Source organism: Caloenas nicobarica, chromosome Z (genome assembly GCF_036013445.1).
Source record: "Caloenas nicobarica isolate bCalNic1 chromosome Z, bCalNic1.hap1, whole genome shotgun sequence".
Classification (NCBI taxonomy): Eukaryota; Metazoa; Chordata; class Aves; order Columbiformes; family Columbidae; genus Caloenas; species Caloenas nicobarica.
Genome location: NC_088284.1, coordinates 67,951,407 through 67,967,003, shown reverse-complemented (window position 1 = coordinate 67,967,003; position 15,597 = coordinate 67,951,407). Strand labels below are relative to the sequence as shown.

The 15,597-nt window shown below is 39.4% G+C and overlaps 1 protein-coding gene across 2 annotated transcripts; it reads right to left on the bottom strand.

The window, feature by feature from the left end:
* Nucleotides 1-397: 397 nt before the first annotated feature.
* GTF2H2 (general transcription factor IIH subunit 2) lies at nucleotides 398-14,463 on the bottom strand. Of its 2 annotated transcripts, XM_065656937.1 has the most exons (15): nucleotides 14,192-14,463; nucleotides 14,016-14,093; nucleotides 13,033-13,069; nucleotides 12,329-12,415; nucleotides 11,495-11,545; nucleotides 10,993-11,047; nucleotides 9,147-9,252; nucleotides 8,030-8,120; nucleotides 7,785-7,872; nucleotides 7,127-7,234; nucleotides 5,874-5,937; nucleotides 4,902-5,005; nucleotides 2,856-2,958; nucleotides 2,506-2,545; nucleotides 398-2,096 (listed from the first exon to the last, which is right to left on the bottom strand). In XM_065656937.1, exons 1-15 carry the CDS (start codon nucleotides 14,245-14,247, stop codon nucleotides 1,977-1,979), a joined length of 1,188 nt encoding a protein of 395 aa, XP_065513009.1. In that variant the 5' UTR covers nucleotides 14,248-14,463; the 3' UTR covers nucleotides 398-1,976. The 2 variants fall into 2 exon arrangements, with proteins under 2 accessions (XP_065513009.1, XP_065513010.1); XM_065656938.1 differs by lacking the exon at nucleotides 2,506-2,545.
* Nucleotides 14,464-15,597: the final 1,134 nt, after the last annotated feature.

The window sequence follows — 15,597 nt, the reverse complement described above, 5'->3', positions numbered from 1 at the left end:
GGCATGGAATGGCCTACTAGACCATATCAAACCCCATGAATATATCCTTTTTCTGCTAGTTTTTAGGACACCCTTACAGTAACAGGCACTGCAATCACCTGATAGCACAAAGGGCTTACAGGCATTGACTTGGCACAAAATGATACACAGATGCTGCATCATTTTCCTGCCAACACAGTAGATTTACTACATTCTAGCCAGCCTGCAGGCATAAATAATAGAAAAAGCGCAGGAGCTACATTAACAATTACAAATTTGCATATTTAAAGGACTTGAAATGAAAACTGCATGTGAAAACTGAAAAGTAGCATGTATTGTTTGCATGTGGTGAGGGTGAAAAACAGGCGACTAACTTAAGATATGGGTTGCTTTTTTTATTTGCACTTTTAATATTCAGTGGTTAGGTCAGATTATTGCTGTTCCTAATCTGACAACGAAGCTCACAATTTTAAAAATTAAGTCAGATACATCATCGACTGAGTTACTCTGGATGTCTTACAAACGTCACAAGATGACTTCAGAAAAGTAGATGTGACATACTGCTTTAGACACGGCACCATGACAACTGCCTCTTATTGAGGTGTAGCATGTTACATTTGCACAAGTTCAAACTGCAATCACACTTAGAACAGACTCTGTAAAACAGCAGAGTGTTTTGCATTCGTCTCAATTTCCATTCTTCAACATTCAGACAAAGACCCATGTCTCCCCTTCTCCCCCCACCCTATTGTCTGTTTCTCTAAAGGTTTAGCCAAGGAGAGCCCCAGAATCAAAACAGCATCACTGTCTTCAATGCTGTGACCATCAAACAATAGTTTGTACAAACTCAGGGCTTAAAGCTTTGCAATATATTGCCTTTCAGTAACCTTACACTCCTACAAGAAAGAGAAACTTACACCCCACAACTACAGACACAGCAGTAATAGAATTTGGCTAGTTTTGAGTTGTACCATTAAAACCTAAAATGTTTTTTCAGCTGCCTTCTTGTGGATGTAGTTGACTATCCGATTACAGCTTTCAGTGTAACGTGGAGTTTATAAGAAATATCCTTTTACAAACCTGTATCCAACCACTTTCTCCATCCTGACTAATAACACGGGGTCCGTTTAGGTTTGTTTTGGGCTGTTTCAGGCTCATTCAGAACCCTGTTCCTCCCGAGGCCTTTGGTCCCTTCACCTAAACTCCTCAACATTCTTAGTTGAGCTTGATTAATGTTTCTTCAGCGTCACAGAGCAGAGGGCACTTTGCTTTTCTGCAGGGCAGGAGGGCTCTCTGAGGAAGAGGCTGAATTCCTTAAAAACCTCTCCCTTGTGCCCTGTAGGAATCCAGAGCATTAAGAATCTATATAGTGTAGAATTGGGAAAAAAAAACCTGTACACTTTGCTCAGCTCTCTGTTCTGCTCACCTGGACTCAAACATTTGAGTTGAGCTGTATTTGAGTTGCCTTACTGAAGGTCAAGGTGAACAGCCACAGTACTTCAAATTAATATTTGAAGTGTCCCCCAACTAACTGCTCAAAAACATCTTTGTTATATTCTTACCAAAAAATATTTTGATTGATAGAAGTCTTCCATCCACCAAGACAAGAGCTTATAACAATTAGTATATAAAATAGATTTTTGGAGCTTCTTTTCTGAACAAATAACAAAAAAAGATGAATCACCACTTTATCATACAAACCGGTTTTATAACTTTCACATTTACAAATATACATGTTACTCAGAAAAAGCCAGAGTTTTCCAGACAAGAGCAAAGAAAATAAATCAGATACAGATAATTCAAGAATATATTAACAGTAACAAAACCATTAATACATTAGGTAAAAATTAAAGTTTGCTCCAAGCCAGTGTTCATCCTTCTATAATTATCTCAGTCCTTCTTGATTTGAGGTGCCTCAGTGAAAGCTATTGCTGAATAAAAAAAATAGATGTATGCAAGAATTACACAGATATGACAATTTCTAAAAAGACATGTCATCATACAGATACAGGAGCAGGGTGCTCATGAATACAGCCAGGACAGCAGTGCAGAGAATCATGAACAAACAAATCACACTCCACGCAAAATGCATTCTGACACACTTTACATATGTAAACCTGTGTGGAAAAGACAGAAAAACAAGTCAAATGAGGAAGATTTATCACCATTATAGTACTACAGTAGGGCAACATTTGTGTCTTCAAGGCAGTGTAAACTGACTGTATTGCTAACATCACAGAAATCCCACTGAATTAAAGTTTCTAACAGCAAGTGGCTGAGCTCGAGCCACTGTAGATGCTCCCAAATGGCTGAGCGGAAGCTTATTTACGCAACTCTCTAGGAAATCTCTTCCCAGACTTTTATAGACTTTGCACTGTAAGAGGCATGACTCCGTAACAGAGAACTCTAGTTAACCATGACATAAAATTCCACAAATAATTTTCCGGTCTTCAGCAGACCATACTAAAGGATCACCTACTTCTGACATCCCTCAATGCGAATTCCAGTGCAGTTCAACATACTTACGTTTTGATCTTTCATTTCTCCCTGGCAGCCTTGACAATACCTAAAAGCAAAATTGTGTATTTTAACTGAAAAAAACTAATCAAGATTGTGTAAAACAGTATCTAAAAAGCATCTCATACGTCCTAACAGTTTATGGCAATTATTTCAGCTATTCAACTGAACACACAGGACAACTGTTAATGGGAGCTACAAACATTTTGTATTGCCAGAGGGGCCCAAAAATGCCCAAATTTTCAACAGTGCCTCCAGCAGCAGAGAAGCTGCTGCCAGCTATTCTTACTTCCATGACTACAAAAAAATAATTACAGGGTCCACAAGTACACTCATTGTCACAAATATAATTTGCATACCGTTCCCCCTGATATTCTTCCAGAGGAACTTCCTGGAAGGCATCCAAAGGAAACAAGTGATGGTAAGACCGAGCCAGGTGAGGTGCAGACACTAACGTAAGACCTGCAAATAAAGAGACACCAAAAGTATTACAAGAGAGGACTTACTGAAAAGCTTGTCTCGTAAACAAAGCAAAAAGGGTTTTTTTTTAATTTCTCAGTAGTTCAGAGCTTTTAAGAATTAAAAACCATAAAATTATTCGTTAGCTTCCATAATCCAAACCTATAATACTTACCACAATTAAATCCAAATATGAATTGAAGAAAAAGCAAATTGCCAAAGTTTCTAACTCAGTCTTTAGAAGTACCTTTACAATGCACAGCTGTAAAGTCAGCAAGTTTTTCATCCTCTTGCCATAACCAAAATGTAACAGTAGAAGAGTCTTCTGATTAAATCTAAATGCACAACTCCTCTTTGGCATCAACGGTTCTGCTGTTTCACATCATCAGTTAAACTGGTGCCCAACTACAAAGCTCTACTGCAGCCTGCTGTAATGCTGCTGCAGACACACCACAGCCCTGCTTCCACTAACATAAGTCTGCTGCTTTTGTCTGGGACAGAGCTAATTTTGTTCGTAGCAGCTAGTATGGGACTATATTTTGGATTTGTGCAGGAAACAGTGTTCAGAACACAGGGATGTTTTAGCTATTGCTGAGCAGTGCTTACATAGAGCCAAGGCCTTTTCAGCTCTGCACATCACCCCACCAGCGAGCAGGCTGGGAGTGCACAAGAAGTTGGGAGAGGACACAGCCATTACAGCTGACCCCAACTGACCAAAGAGATATTCCATACCATGTGACATCATGCTCAACATATAAATCTGGAGGAAGAAGAAGGAAGGAGGAAGAAGACATTTGGAGTTATTGCATCTATCTTCTGAAGTAACTGTTACATGTGATGGAACTCTGCTTTTCTAGAGATGGCTGCTGACGGGAAGTAGCAAATAAATCCCTCGCTTTGCTTGGCCTGTGCTTGGCTTTTGCTTTACCTATTAAACTCTTTATCTCAACCCACGAGTTTTCTCACTTTTAGCCTTCTGATTCTCTTCCCCATCCCACCCGGGAGGAGTGTGTGAGTGGCTGTGGGGTGCTTAGTTGCTGCCTGGGGTTAAATTACGACAACAGGCTAGTGTTAGCTGGGGTATGGGCTGGCACAAACTTCTTCATTGCTCACTCACATGCAATGTAAGCTTCTGAGCTCTTGTTCTGCTGACAGCTGCGGACAATCTGTTGCTGATATGCAGGATTTCTCCAGTTACACTACTACCTTGCTGAAAACAAAACTCATGCTGATGTGAAAACCTTGACATGAAACTTGGACAAGGCAAAACAAAACTAGAAGTATTTAATTATCTTGCCAAATACACGCATCTTGATCACATTTTAGTCACATGCCTGTACAAGCTAACAGGACAGCTGTTGCTCACATAATACAATAAAAAATGCTAATACTCCCTCCCGCCTTCATTAAGGGGAGGGAGATTGCACAGTCCATTAACATTTGCAAGACCAAAGGGCTTTCATCTACCACACTAGAGCCTCTCACGTGTCACTGTTTAGACTGCCGTTGGGTTCAACTTTGAAACCTTTCCTTCACATCCTCCCAGAGGTGAGAGGGTACGTTTACTTCAAAGTACTCTATTTTTACTTTTACTTCATAGCACTATATTTTCATGGTCTTGCACTGAGGAGCCTGAAACAGTGATGTGCCTGTTAAACCAGGATTTTTGAGGAAATTACTACCATTTATATGTAAATCACCCTTCTTCCCTGCTTTGCTTTAGGGGTTTTAGTTTATAACATTATACTAGGGAACATGATACAGCTTTACTGTTACAGGCATAGCCCTGGAAGTCCCTCGTATGAAGCTGATATCCTAGAACACAGAAATGCAGGCTTCTTTAAGCAGAGCTAGCTTCTAATTCCTCAGTATAGCTGAATTTTTCTACCCTTTAACTGTCTCATACTAACATGTAATTAATACGCTCACCTTTTCTGGCTACTCACCACAGATTTTGCATTCCACAGGAAGCTCAGAGTATTTGGCTCTGCACTGGGGACAGAAATATCCACCCAGTGTAAGACCCGGCTCACTATTGCTTTCCAACTGCCTAGAGGAGAGAGAGACAATTTAAAATCGAAGAGATAACACCATAATACTACATAACTACAAATACTACACGGTCCTCAAAATAAATAGTTTAAAAAGTACCAGTGGCTTCCATGCAACAGTTGTGTGTGTATGGAAGTGTCAGAAAACAACTGAGAGGGTGAGATATCAGTAAACAGATTTTCCCACATAAACAGAACAAAGGCTAAATTTTCCCACATAAATAAGCCAATTCATCTTTAGAAAATAATGTTATGAAAGATAACAGCATTAGTATTTCTACGGATACACAAATATTCTGTATTGACTTTAAGATCCACAGTAGTACTTATTCTTTCAAACAGCAGACACTGTTTTCTTCTGAAACTCAGACTCCCCTTTCATCCTTGAAAACTATGATTCCTTTCAGTAAGAAGAGCACTGGTAGGCTAATCAAACAAGGCCTCTATTTTAAACTTTCCTTTAAAGTCACATCAGTGACTAAGAATACTTTATTCCAGGTAATACCCTTCATCCTCATAATTATAGCAATAAAAATACTTGAATCAAGAAATGCAAGTAAAATCAGCAGTAATTACTTTAACATCCTGAAGAACCCTTGTGTTCTAATCACTGCACAACATTACTAAAAGCCATTTACTACCTTCAAAAAAATGTAAATATAAATTTTAAAAAGCACATTTACCAGAGTAACTATGGACACATACTGGATGTGCAAACAGGAATAAAATTTCTACTAAGAAGTCACAGACTTTACTTTTTTTTCCATTTTATTTTGCAATATTTCCACTGTAAAGCATATTTTCTTAGTTTGACTAATTATCATTGAATTGCGATCAGCTCATTGAATTCCAATCAACTCTACTTACGCCATGCTAAAGGATGGCTTTGCATCTTGATCAGATAGAGAAGCAATAGTATGCTGAGGAAAACCTGAAGAGAAAAACATCTCAGATTACCAATTTTAAACATGCAAGTAATCTTTCACTTTCTTACTTCAACGAAGAAGTTCAAAGATTATTCCAAACATTAAGACCTATCTCTCTTTTTGTTCATTTGTTATTACAGAAGTAATATACTCTTAACTAGGTATCAAATTCTTCATAAATGTCTCTACCTACAACCACGACCAAATCCCTCAACTGAAAAAAAACCTTTTCATAGACTTCACGTTAACTGAAGCTCGCTGGAACCTCATTTTTGAAGGACAGCTAAAAAGAAAATGATGTGCAATGGCAGGAAAGCAGAAAGAGCACTACAAGAATATACACTTAAACAATGGTTTCTGATGAAGGGGAAAATATTTTTATACGCAGACACCAAGCGTACATTCACCTTTCAGGTACAGCATATGAGAGATGGACTATAGCACTTCACAGAGGCTGTAACAGACACCATTCTTTCCACTACATATCTTTTACAGTGCGTGTGAAGTGGGCAGTTAATTTATCCAACTGCTGCTCAGGCTTTACCTTTAACAAGTAAATCTCTTCAGTGTATAAACGAACACATAAAAATACATATGTTCTTATCTGCAAAAACAGGTGGATGAAAATGAGAAGTCAATGCTCTAATTCATGGCATTAAGAGTTCCTATTCTGGTTTAACTCCAGTCTTAAATTTACTGAGAAGTACATCAGGAGAAGAAAAGGTACAAAATCAATTTGTTGAAAGAACACCACAACAGTCCTCCTAGCAAACATACTCTATATGGCCCAACAGATAGCTCTTACAGGCAATTAAGCTTCTAACAGTTGCCTTCTGCAGGGAAAAAAACCAGGAACAAACAAAATAGTTTTTCAACCTTAATTTCTAAATATTACATCTATAACAATTACTGTAAAAGCAATATCTCTCCACTTTATTGTTCCCAACTGCAGTTAAGTAATTTGTCTCATTTGTTTTAATTCTTAACTTAATAGCTGACTACTTTGCAGGAACAACATCCAGAAAATGTATATCTATTTAGCAAAATAAAAGTTAAAATTTTTTAAAAAGCAATTGTGCAATGTCTTTATTATGCTTCTAACTATTTTTATGGATTTAACACAGAAGAAGCAAAGAAAGAAAACGACAACATTCACAAATGTTGTGCTAACACTTTAACAAAACCATATCCTACCCATTCGAATAAGGGAGCACTCAGAATTTGAACTGGCAGGTGGAGGACTAACATGATGCATCAGCAGTTCCTTATAGTGACTTTCATCTAAAATAACGTGGTATGTTCCTGTCACAAAGAAAGAGATGCCTTACTCTCAGATTATGAGCAGATAAAAAAAAATACATACTCTCCAAGACAAAAAACAACTTAGGTTAACAAAAAAAAAATGCAGCCAACTCTGTTCCTAAATAAGAGTCATGTTAATGCTACTGAAAATGACAAGCTTTAAAATAAACAACACCAGAATGTTTAATTAGATATGAAGGCCCACAGCTTTTTCTCCAACAATTCACTGTAGAAATGATATTGTAAAAGTTACCACTGTAGAAATTAACATGTTGCATTAATTATGTTCCACATCACATAGCTTTATATGTGGAACACTAGGTTTTAAAATAAATGTATTTCTTCTCTCTAGAGATGCAGCTACAAGCTGATAAGTTCACTAAATAATTTGTATTTTGGAGATTTGGGAAACCGTTAAATTTTCTGCCAGCACAACAGAATATTCATCCTTAAACATAAAAGTGCATTAAAGAATAAATGACAAATCAGTTATTTAAGTTCTATTTTAAAAACTACTGAACTTCTGAACTACTGAATTTCAGATACATACCACCAGTTTCTCGGGCAAGTACTGTACAAACTCGAACTTCAGCACTTAGGCCGATGACAGACACTCTGATCTTAACCGCTTTTAAACACTTCAAATGGAAAGAGAAAGCATGCTTAAATTCATAGGCTGAACAGTAAAGCGTTCAAAGTTTTAAATGACATTTAATTGGCAATGATGCTGCAACTGTTTTTAGTCTAATAGCTTGGATATTCAATACAGTAGTCAAATTTCACTTCTGTACGTACCTTAATTAGATCATAGATGTTGGCTGGATCACATGTCGTCAGACTGCTGAAGACTATCAAAACCTCTCTGCTTGTATGTCCTGGCATGTGCCTAAAGAAAGTACACGGTTAATTTACTTCTGTACACTAAGCTACTTACGTGTTAAATTTTCCAAGAAGTCTATGGTACTAAAATCAGAAGATTATATGATATGAAGCCCCCTACAAATTATAAAAGACTGTGGTGAGATCCTTCTCTGACCACCAGAATTTCACCTTCCAAAAGCCAAACCTTTCCAGTATCTAAAATACAGTACTTGATTGTGTAGTGGTTATTTGATTGTTTTCTCTGAAGTTTAAGTTATCCCTGTACCTCATCTGTACTTTCATGGGTAAAATTCACCTTCAAACTAACAACATTGCAGTAAGTCTTCCTGACTTCTTAAACTAAAAATCCCTAATCACTTTATAGGTGTAAATCCATTACTTTTAACTACTGCCTTTTAGTTCTTAATGGAAAACTCTCTTCCAACTAGTCATTCACATGACTTTTTAATGACTGACTACTAGCTTTGTTCTGTCCGTGTTTCTACCTCTAACTATTTGTTAAAGCAGGCTTCCACAAATGTTAATTCCATCTCAACACCTCACATAGCAAAAACATTTTTTAATCTATTCTACTCCCAAATTTACCTTTCTAAAGTATGCCAAAACTTCCCACCAGATTACTGTGATTCAGTGCTGCTTATTTTCCTGTTCTTTCATCATTATTAGCCCCTAATTCTGCCCTCTCTCATACCTTAACTCTCTAGTAAAAAATAATTCCAAGGTCTTTCATCACCATATTCATACACAACAAAAAATCATCTACTTAGTTTTAAAATATTTTTGCTTTTTATAAGCAGGACACCTCTAAATAGGAGCATCTTGTGTTAGCAAATGAACTTCTGCACTACTAGTACATTCAACTTCTTAACAGTTTGTATTGAAAGAGGATCTAAAGCTGCCTTTTAAAGACTCAGATCAGCATGATGCAAGATGCTACTTGTAAAAAAATAGTGTCTCTGCCCCTCCAAAAATTCACAATCAGTATTATGCTAATTATGGAAAACGAAAAAAACTCCATGTAAATACTAACTTTAAAGTCTGCATGGCCAAGTTGAGGGCATTATATAGAGATGGCTCTCCACTGCAGGTCATATCTGCCGCTTTCTTCAGAGCAGTTATGTGCTTTTTCGAGTTACCTGTAAGTGAAAAAAAAAAAAAAAACAATTCACCTGAAATAACAAGTTAAAAGAATTGAACTATTTAAACTATATATTTAATGAAGTGCACTTGTACAACAATAGTTTTCAAACTGTGACTTGTAACTATATGTTTCTACTTAGAAATTGACCTCTTGATGAGAATGTAGAAAACAACAGAACAATACGTCAGCAGAAAGATATTTACTCAACAGGCAACTAATTGTTAGAAACCATAAAAAGTGAAAAATAATAAAATCACTGTTGCATATCATTAAGTGCTTAACGTGAATCAGAAGTATCTCACAAAGTGTTTCAGCAGAAATAGAGTTTAGTTTCTTCTATTATTCTCAAAGTACTGTTCACGGATTGATTGATCCTCAAATTCCTTAATAAATTTGCTTCAGTTTTAATGGTGAATAAAGAGAAAAAATTAAGACTTCATTCTGAAGCCACACAGATTGCTAGTGACAGAAGGCAGGAACGAAAGAAAACTTAGTTCTTAACACTTGGTCATATCTCACAGAACACACAGTTGTCATAAAAGGCAAAATTAATGAACAAGGTGAGAAATTAACTATAGAGGAAACAAAACATATTTTAGTTGCAATGTGGATAAGACTTGATTACAAACAAGCATGCAATGACAATTCTAGATCAAAACAGATCAATATAAAGACACTGGTTTCAGTATTATTCAATATATTCATCAATGACTTGGATGAGGGAATAGAGTGTACTATCAGCAAGTTTGCTGATGACACCAAACTGGGAGGAGTGGCTGACACACCAGAAGGCTGTGCTGCCATCCAGAGAGACCTGGACAGGCTGGAGAGTTGGGCGGGGGAAAATTTAATGAAATATAACAAGGGAAAGCATAGAGTCTTGCATCTGGGCAGGAACAACCCCAGGTTCCAGTACAGGTTGGGGAATGACCTATTAGAGAGCAGTGTAGGGGAAAGGGCCCTGGGGGTCCTGGTGGACAGCAGGATGACCATGAGCCAGCACTGTGCCCTTGTGGCCAGAAAGGCCAATGGCATCCTGAGGTGGATTAGAAGCGGGGTGGTTAGTAGGTCGAGAGAGGTTCTCCTTCCCCTCTACTCTGCCCTGGTGAGACCTCATCTGGAATAATGTGTCCAGTTCTGGGCCCCTCAGTTCAAGAAGGACAGGGAGAGAGTCCAGCGCAGGGCCACAAAGATGACTAAGGGAGTGGAGCATCTGCCTTATGAGGAAAGGCTGAGGGAGCTGGGGCTCTTGAGCTTGGAGAAGAGGAGACTGAGGGGTGACCTCATTAATGTTTATAAATAAGTAAAGGGTGAGTGTCAGGAGGATGGAGCCAGACTCTTCTCGGTGACAACCAATGGTAAGACAAGGGGTAATGGGTTCAAACTGGAACACAGGAGGTTCCACTTAAATTTGAGAAGAAACTTCTTCTCAGTGAGGGTGACAGAACACTGGAACAGGCTGCCCAGGGAGGTTGTGGAGTCTCCTTCTCTGCAGACATTCGAAACCCGCCTGGACACCTTCCTGTGTAACCTCATCTGGGTGTTCCTGTTCCGGCAGGTGGATTGGACTAGATGATCTTTTGAGGTCCCTTCCAATCCCTCACATTCTGTGATAACTTACAATAACTTAACTTTTAAATCTCACTTTCAGCAGTGTCATCCAAGTAGACTACATCAATGCAAGAGATTAAAACAGATCTCCAATTAAAAAAACAACAACATACTACCTCCTTACCTGAAAGTTCTGTCATTTTTTCAGCTCTTTTACTCTTGGTTACAATTAAGCCAATCTGGAGAATGAAAAAAAAAAAAGGCAAAACTTTTCTCATCAAGTCTAAAAATAAGCTGATTTACATCTTTGCTATATTTTGCCTAATACTTCTTTATGGATTGGAATTACTTAACTATACAAACGTTCTTGTAACAACAGCAGTACAACACTATGCGTCACTTAACATACATTCCTGTATCTCATGTACTTTTGCCACACGGTACAAAAATAAACCTTCTAAAATTCTAAATGCCTGAAAAAAATTATATAAGCAAGTCTTCTGCATTAGAATTTACGTTTAGGAAAAAGGGAATAGATGGGTCCTTATTTTCATTAGGCAGAAACAAGATGAGGAAGGGATGGGAAGGAATACATCAATTGAAAACAGTTTACTTGGTAGTGTTAAAAATAACACCAACTTTTAAAATAGTTTTCAGTTACTTGTTTCTTGCATGGTTATACATACCTGACTGATAGGATTTTGGTCAAAGTACTCTTCAACAAAATATTCCAATAACTATAAAGAAAAGACTGTTAAAAACTAAAATGGTTTTATTCCACATGCATTAAGTAGGTGGTACTTGGAAAATATCGAGTATTATTTAAAAAAAAAAGTTAGGAAAAAAAAAGGGAGAACGAGCCCTTCCCTACCACTGCAATGTAAATTTTAGAAAGTAGCCAGATTTTACTTTATTCACTTCATCTATTAACGTTCTATATTACTGTTGGTTCAAATGGAGTTTTAAGATACACCAAAAAGCACTAATCCATACAAAATCATCAAAACCCTGCACTTCTAATGCTTAACGTTATTAGGGAAGATCATATAGTACCAAATGTACAGTTCAAGTCCTCCACAGTCTGAAGCAGCAGTCCAATTCAACTCCCATCTAGCATTCACTCAAACCAGAATTCATCAAAACACAACTGTATAGAAAGAACAAGTCTAGATGTGTAATGAAAGCATCTGTTGTTTTTCCAACCCTTATTAAGGGCAACAGTTTAGCTTAATTTGCACATACTTTTCATAACGTGTCTTTCCACAGTATGTCCTTACAAAGTGTTTTTACTGTACAGAAGTACTCATGCAAGGCAAACTAATGTCACACAGATTTTACTATTCAAAAAACAGAAAAGGTACAGACTGGCAACAGAAACAAGGGAAAAAAAGCAGGGATGAGAGACGAGGCTATGCAAGTAATCTAGTCACAGGAGACTGCCATTCTTTTAAACACAAAATGGAACTGGCTTTCAGAGAAAACAGGGATTAATAAGAGAAAACTTTTGAGTACAGAAATACCTTCAAAGTGCAAGTAAGTCTGTTCGGTTTTAAATCTTGATCCTCCATAGTTCTTGATCCATCAACAACCACATAAAGGTGACGCATCTGCATTATCACCATAAGTGATAGTCACAGAACAGATATTTAAATTAACTATTCATTATTCCATTGACTTAAAAAATTAAGAATGTTTGAGAGAAGAAGTAGTTAAACATGGAGAATTCAGTACACTGAGCTATGCAATCAACCCCAACTGAAAAAGTAATGCATTTTTCTCGCTTCTCCTTCAAAATGCAAAAAAAATACTATCTCAAAAAATGCACACTATTCTTTTCCTCTCATGATAAGCTACAAAATATGCACAGTTTGCACCTGCATCTCTTCATCTGAAGAACTCAGGGTTGTATAAAGTTGTTATTTACAACTCATTTAAATTATGCCCATTTTTCACAAGAAGAAAAATTGACTGTGCAAGCAGGTGCGATCTGACTGCTGTTGCAAAACACACCCTGATACAGCAAATACGCCAAACATCCACTTTTGGATACTCACGCTTTGCATCCCACACTGTCAATGAACAAAGAATGTTTTAAAAAACAAAACAAAAAAACGTTGGCGGAAAATGCAAGCTTTGGTCTTGAGCACATTGTCAGATTAGGCACACCACCTCTGTTCAAGTAGTTTTGGACTCCGGACAGACAAGGGTTAAGACACTAACATACCATTCCAAGTCGAACTTGTCCATGGTGTTCATAGAGTCTAATAAAACACAAAAGGATTTAAGTAAGATGCAAATGAATGGATGGTTCCTAAAACAACAGTCTCAAAGAAATCCAATACTAGACTTCTGGCAAATATGAAGCAATAACAAACCAGAGACACCATATACACAGAAAAAAAAGACAATTCAATCACAAACAGATTTCATGCCTCTCAGAAAACAAACAAAAACTATTTCTTACTACCAGTTTAACAGAACTTTACATTTTTATCCGAATTTGAATATTTTAACACAATCTGATGTAAAACAAATCTAGATTTTACCTAGCAACTTTTCTGACAATTTGAAATACAAATCAGGTGCCATGATACCAAAACGTAGCTTCAAGCATGACTTGTATGCTAAAAAAATGTTAGATGATTTTCTCCAAGCAGTGCAAATTGCAATTGCAGCGTTTTGCACCATGCTGCATCAGATGAAGACCCCAGCTCTTCAGCTGGCATACATCTGGGGTACTTGGCCTGTGTATGCTCAGTCTTAACATTAAGTATAAAAATACATTTTACTATATTTTCTAGCACAATTAACAAGTGGTAGGCAAGATGCATGCATCAGGAGCTCTGAAGGGATAAGAACACAGAAATACAGGGCATTTCAAAGAGATGGACGCAACTTCAAAGCAGTATATTTCATAATGGTGACATGTTACAATCACACAAAAATTTCCAAACAGTTTAATGAGTAACCGAGCAGCAATAATTTAAAGGTACATGGCCCATCCTTTCAAGCAGTAAGAGTTTTGTTGATGGGGGGTTTGTGGTTGCAGAGATAGAGGGTTTTCAAATTGGGTCCACCTTTTCGAAGCGATATATGCCAGGTGTGCCGACACGCCTGCGCAACCTACAGAAGCCAGTTTCAGAACTATTAAGTCCTTAGAACTGACCAAACCAGTGTTATTGGCAGGGCCGGCGCAACACATAATACCTTTTCCTCTTTGCCTTGAAGAGAATGTCCTCGATGGTCGCCTTCAGCGATCCGGACTCATCTTCTTTAAGAATCTCCCTACGCAAAACAGGTTGTTATTGAGCAGAAGGTAGATTTTTCTCGTTTTTCACCAATAAGGTGCGGAGGGAAAAGGGAAAGAAAAGAGGAAGATCTACCATGTTCTCTCGTAGCCTCCCTCCCAGCGCTTGGTCCGCTCGGGCTCGTCATCCATCTCGGGTTCGCTCTGCCGCGGCGAGGCCGCCGGCGGCCGCGCTCCTCACCACACCGACAGCCGCCGCCCCGGCCGGGGAGCCTCGACGCCCGCCGGAACGGCAGCCCCGTCACGGAGCCGCACGGCGCGCCAAGGGGCTGTGAGGCGGCACCGCGCCGCCGGTGACCGGGAGGGCCGAGGAACCCCGACCCGCGCTCCGGCAGTGCCCCCCGCGCCCGCCCGGAAACGTCCGCCCGGAAACGCCCGCCCTCCGCCGCCTCGGTGCGCCGCACACCCGCCCGGCTGCCGCCCGCGCCGCGGAGCGATGGTTCCGGGGAGGAGCGGCGGCCGGCGCCGTGCTCCCGCAGCGCGGAGCGAGGCCGGGCCGGGCCGGGCCTGCCGGGTGTGAGTCGCCCGAGGCCGCGCCCGCCCAGCGCCACACGGGCCCGCGGGCGGCGGCGAAGCCGAGCGGCCTCAGCAGCGCCTGTGAGCGGGTGACCCTCGGCACCTGGGGCTGAGGGAGACGTTGCGGCCGCTGCAGCTAGATACGGGATATTCTTCATGAAGCCATCAAAGCACTCCGATTGTTGAAAGGATGGTGGCACAACAAAACCGCGCCGTGGGTACGCCGCCAGTGTGGCCGTGGAGCCGGCCCTAAGTTTCTGTCAGGTCAAGCTGGCCCTCACTCATCTCTGAGGGACCAGTCAGCACGATTAAGCCACCATCTGTTTTTACATCGCATTTCTGTAATTAACTGGAGTAATTTCAGTATTAACAGAAGAATCCATGAACCTGTGTAGTAAAGGTTAGAGCGACCTAGTGATTCCTGTTGCTAGTTAAATGAGATGGCGGATGGCTCATGTCATTGATAAGGATGTTCTGAGTCTATTTTGAGGAAACCAGATGTACCGAAACACAGGAACAGGAACAGATAAATCGTGGGCTGAAGGACAAGAAGATGACCAAATGGGGGAGATCATAGAAACGTCAGCCAAAGCCAGAAGGACAGTGATTTTTTTCTACAAGGACCCCCGAGTTCAGATGAAGGACAAACTGAGGAAGATGAGAGCCTTCATCCTGACGACTACCAGATGGGCAGAGAAGACCCTAACACCAAGACAGAGCATGCGTATCTATTAGTATGAATATGTATTAGTAGGTGGGATAATTCCCAAAAACAGAGAATTGTAACAACAAAAGGGAGGGTATATAATGACCACTAAAAACTTTGTCAGGTGTGCGTGTAGGTGGAACGCAGATTCCCCACGCACCCAGCGCTGCTTTGCTTATCTCTACTACAATAAACTTCTCTTGAGCATAGACTCTCTCTGTGTCGAGTAAGTTTATCTATCACACCTAGAAAAAGACCAT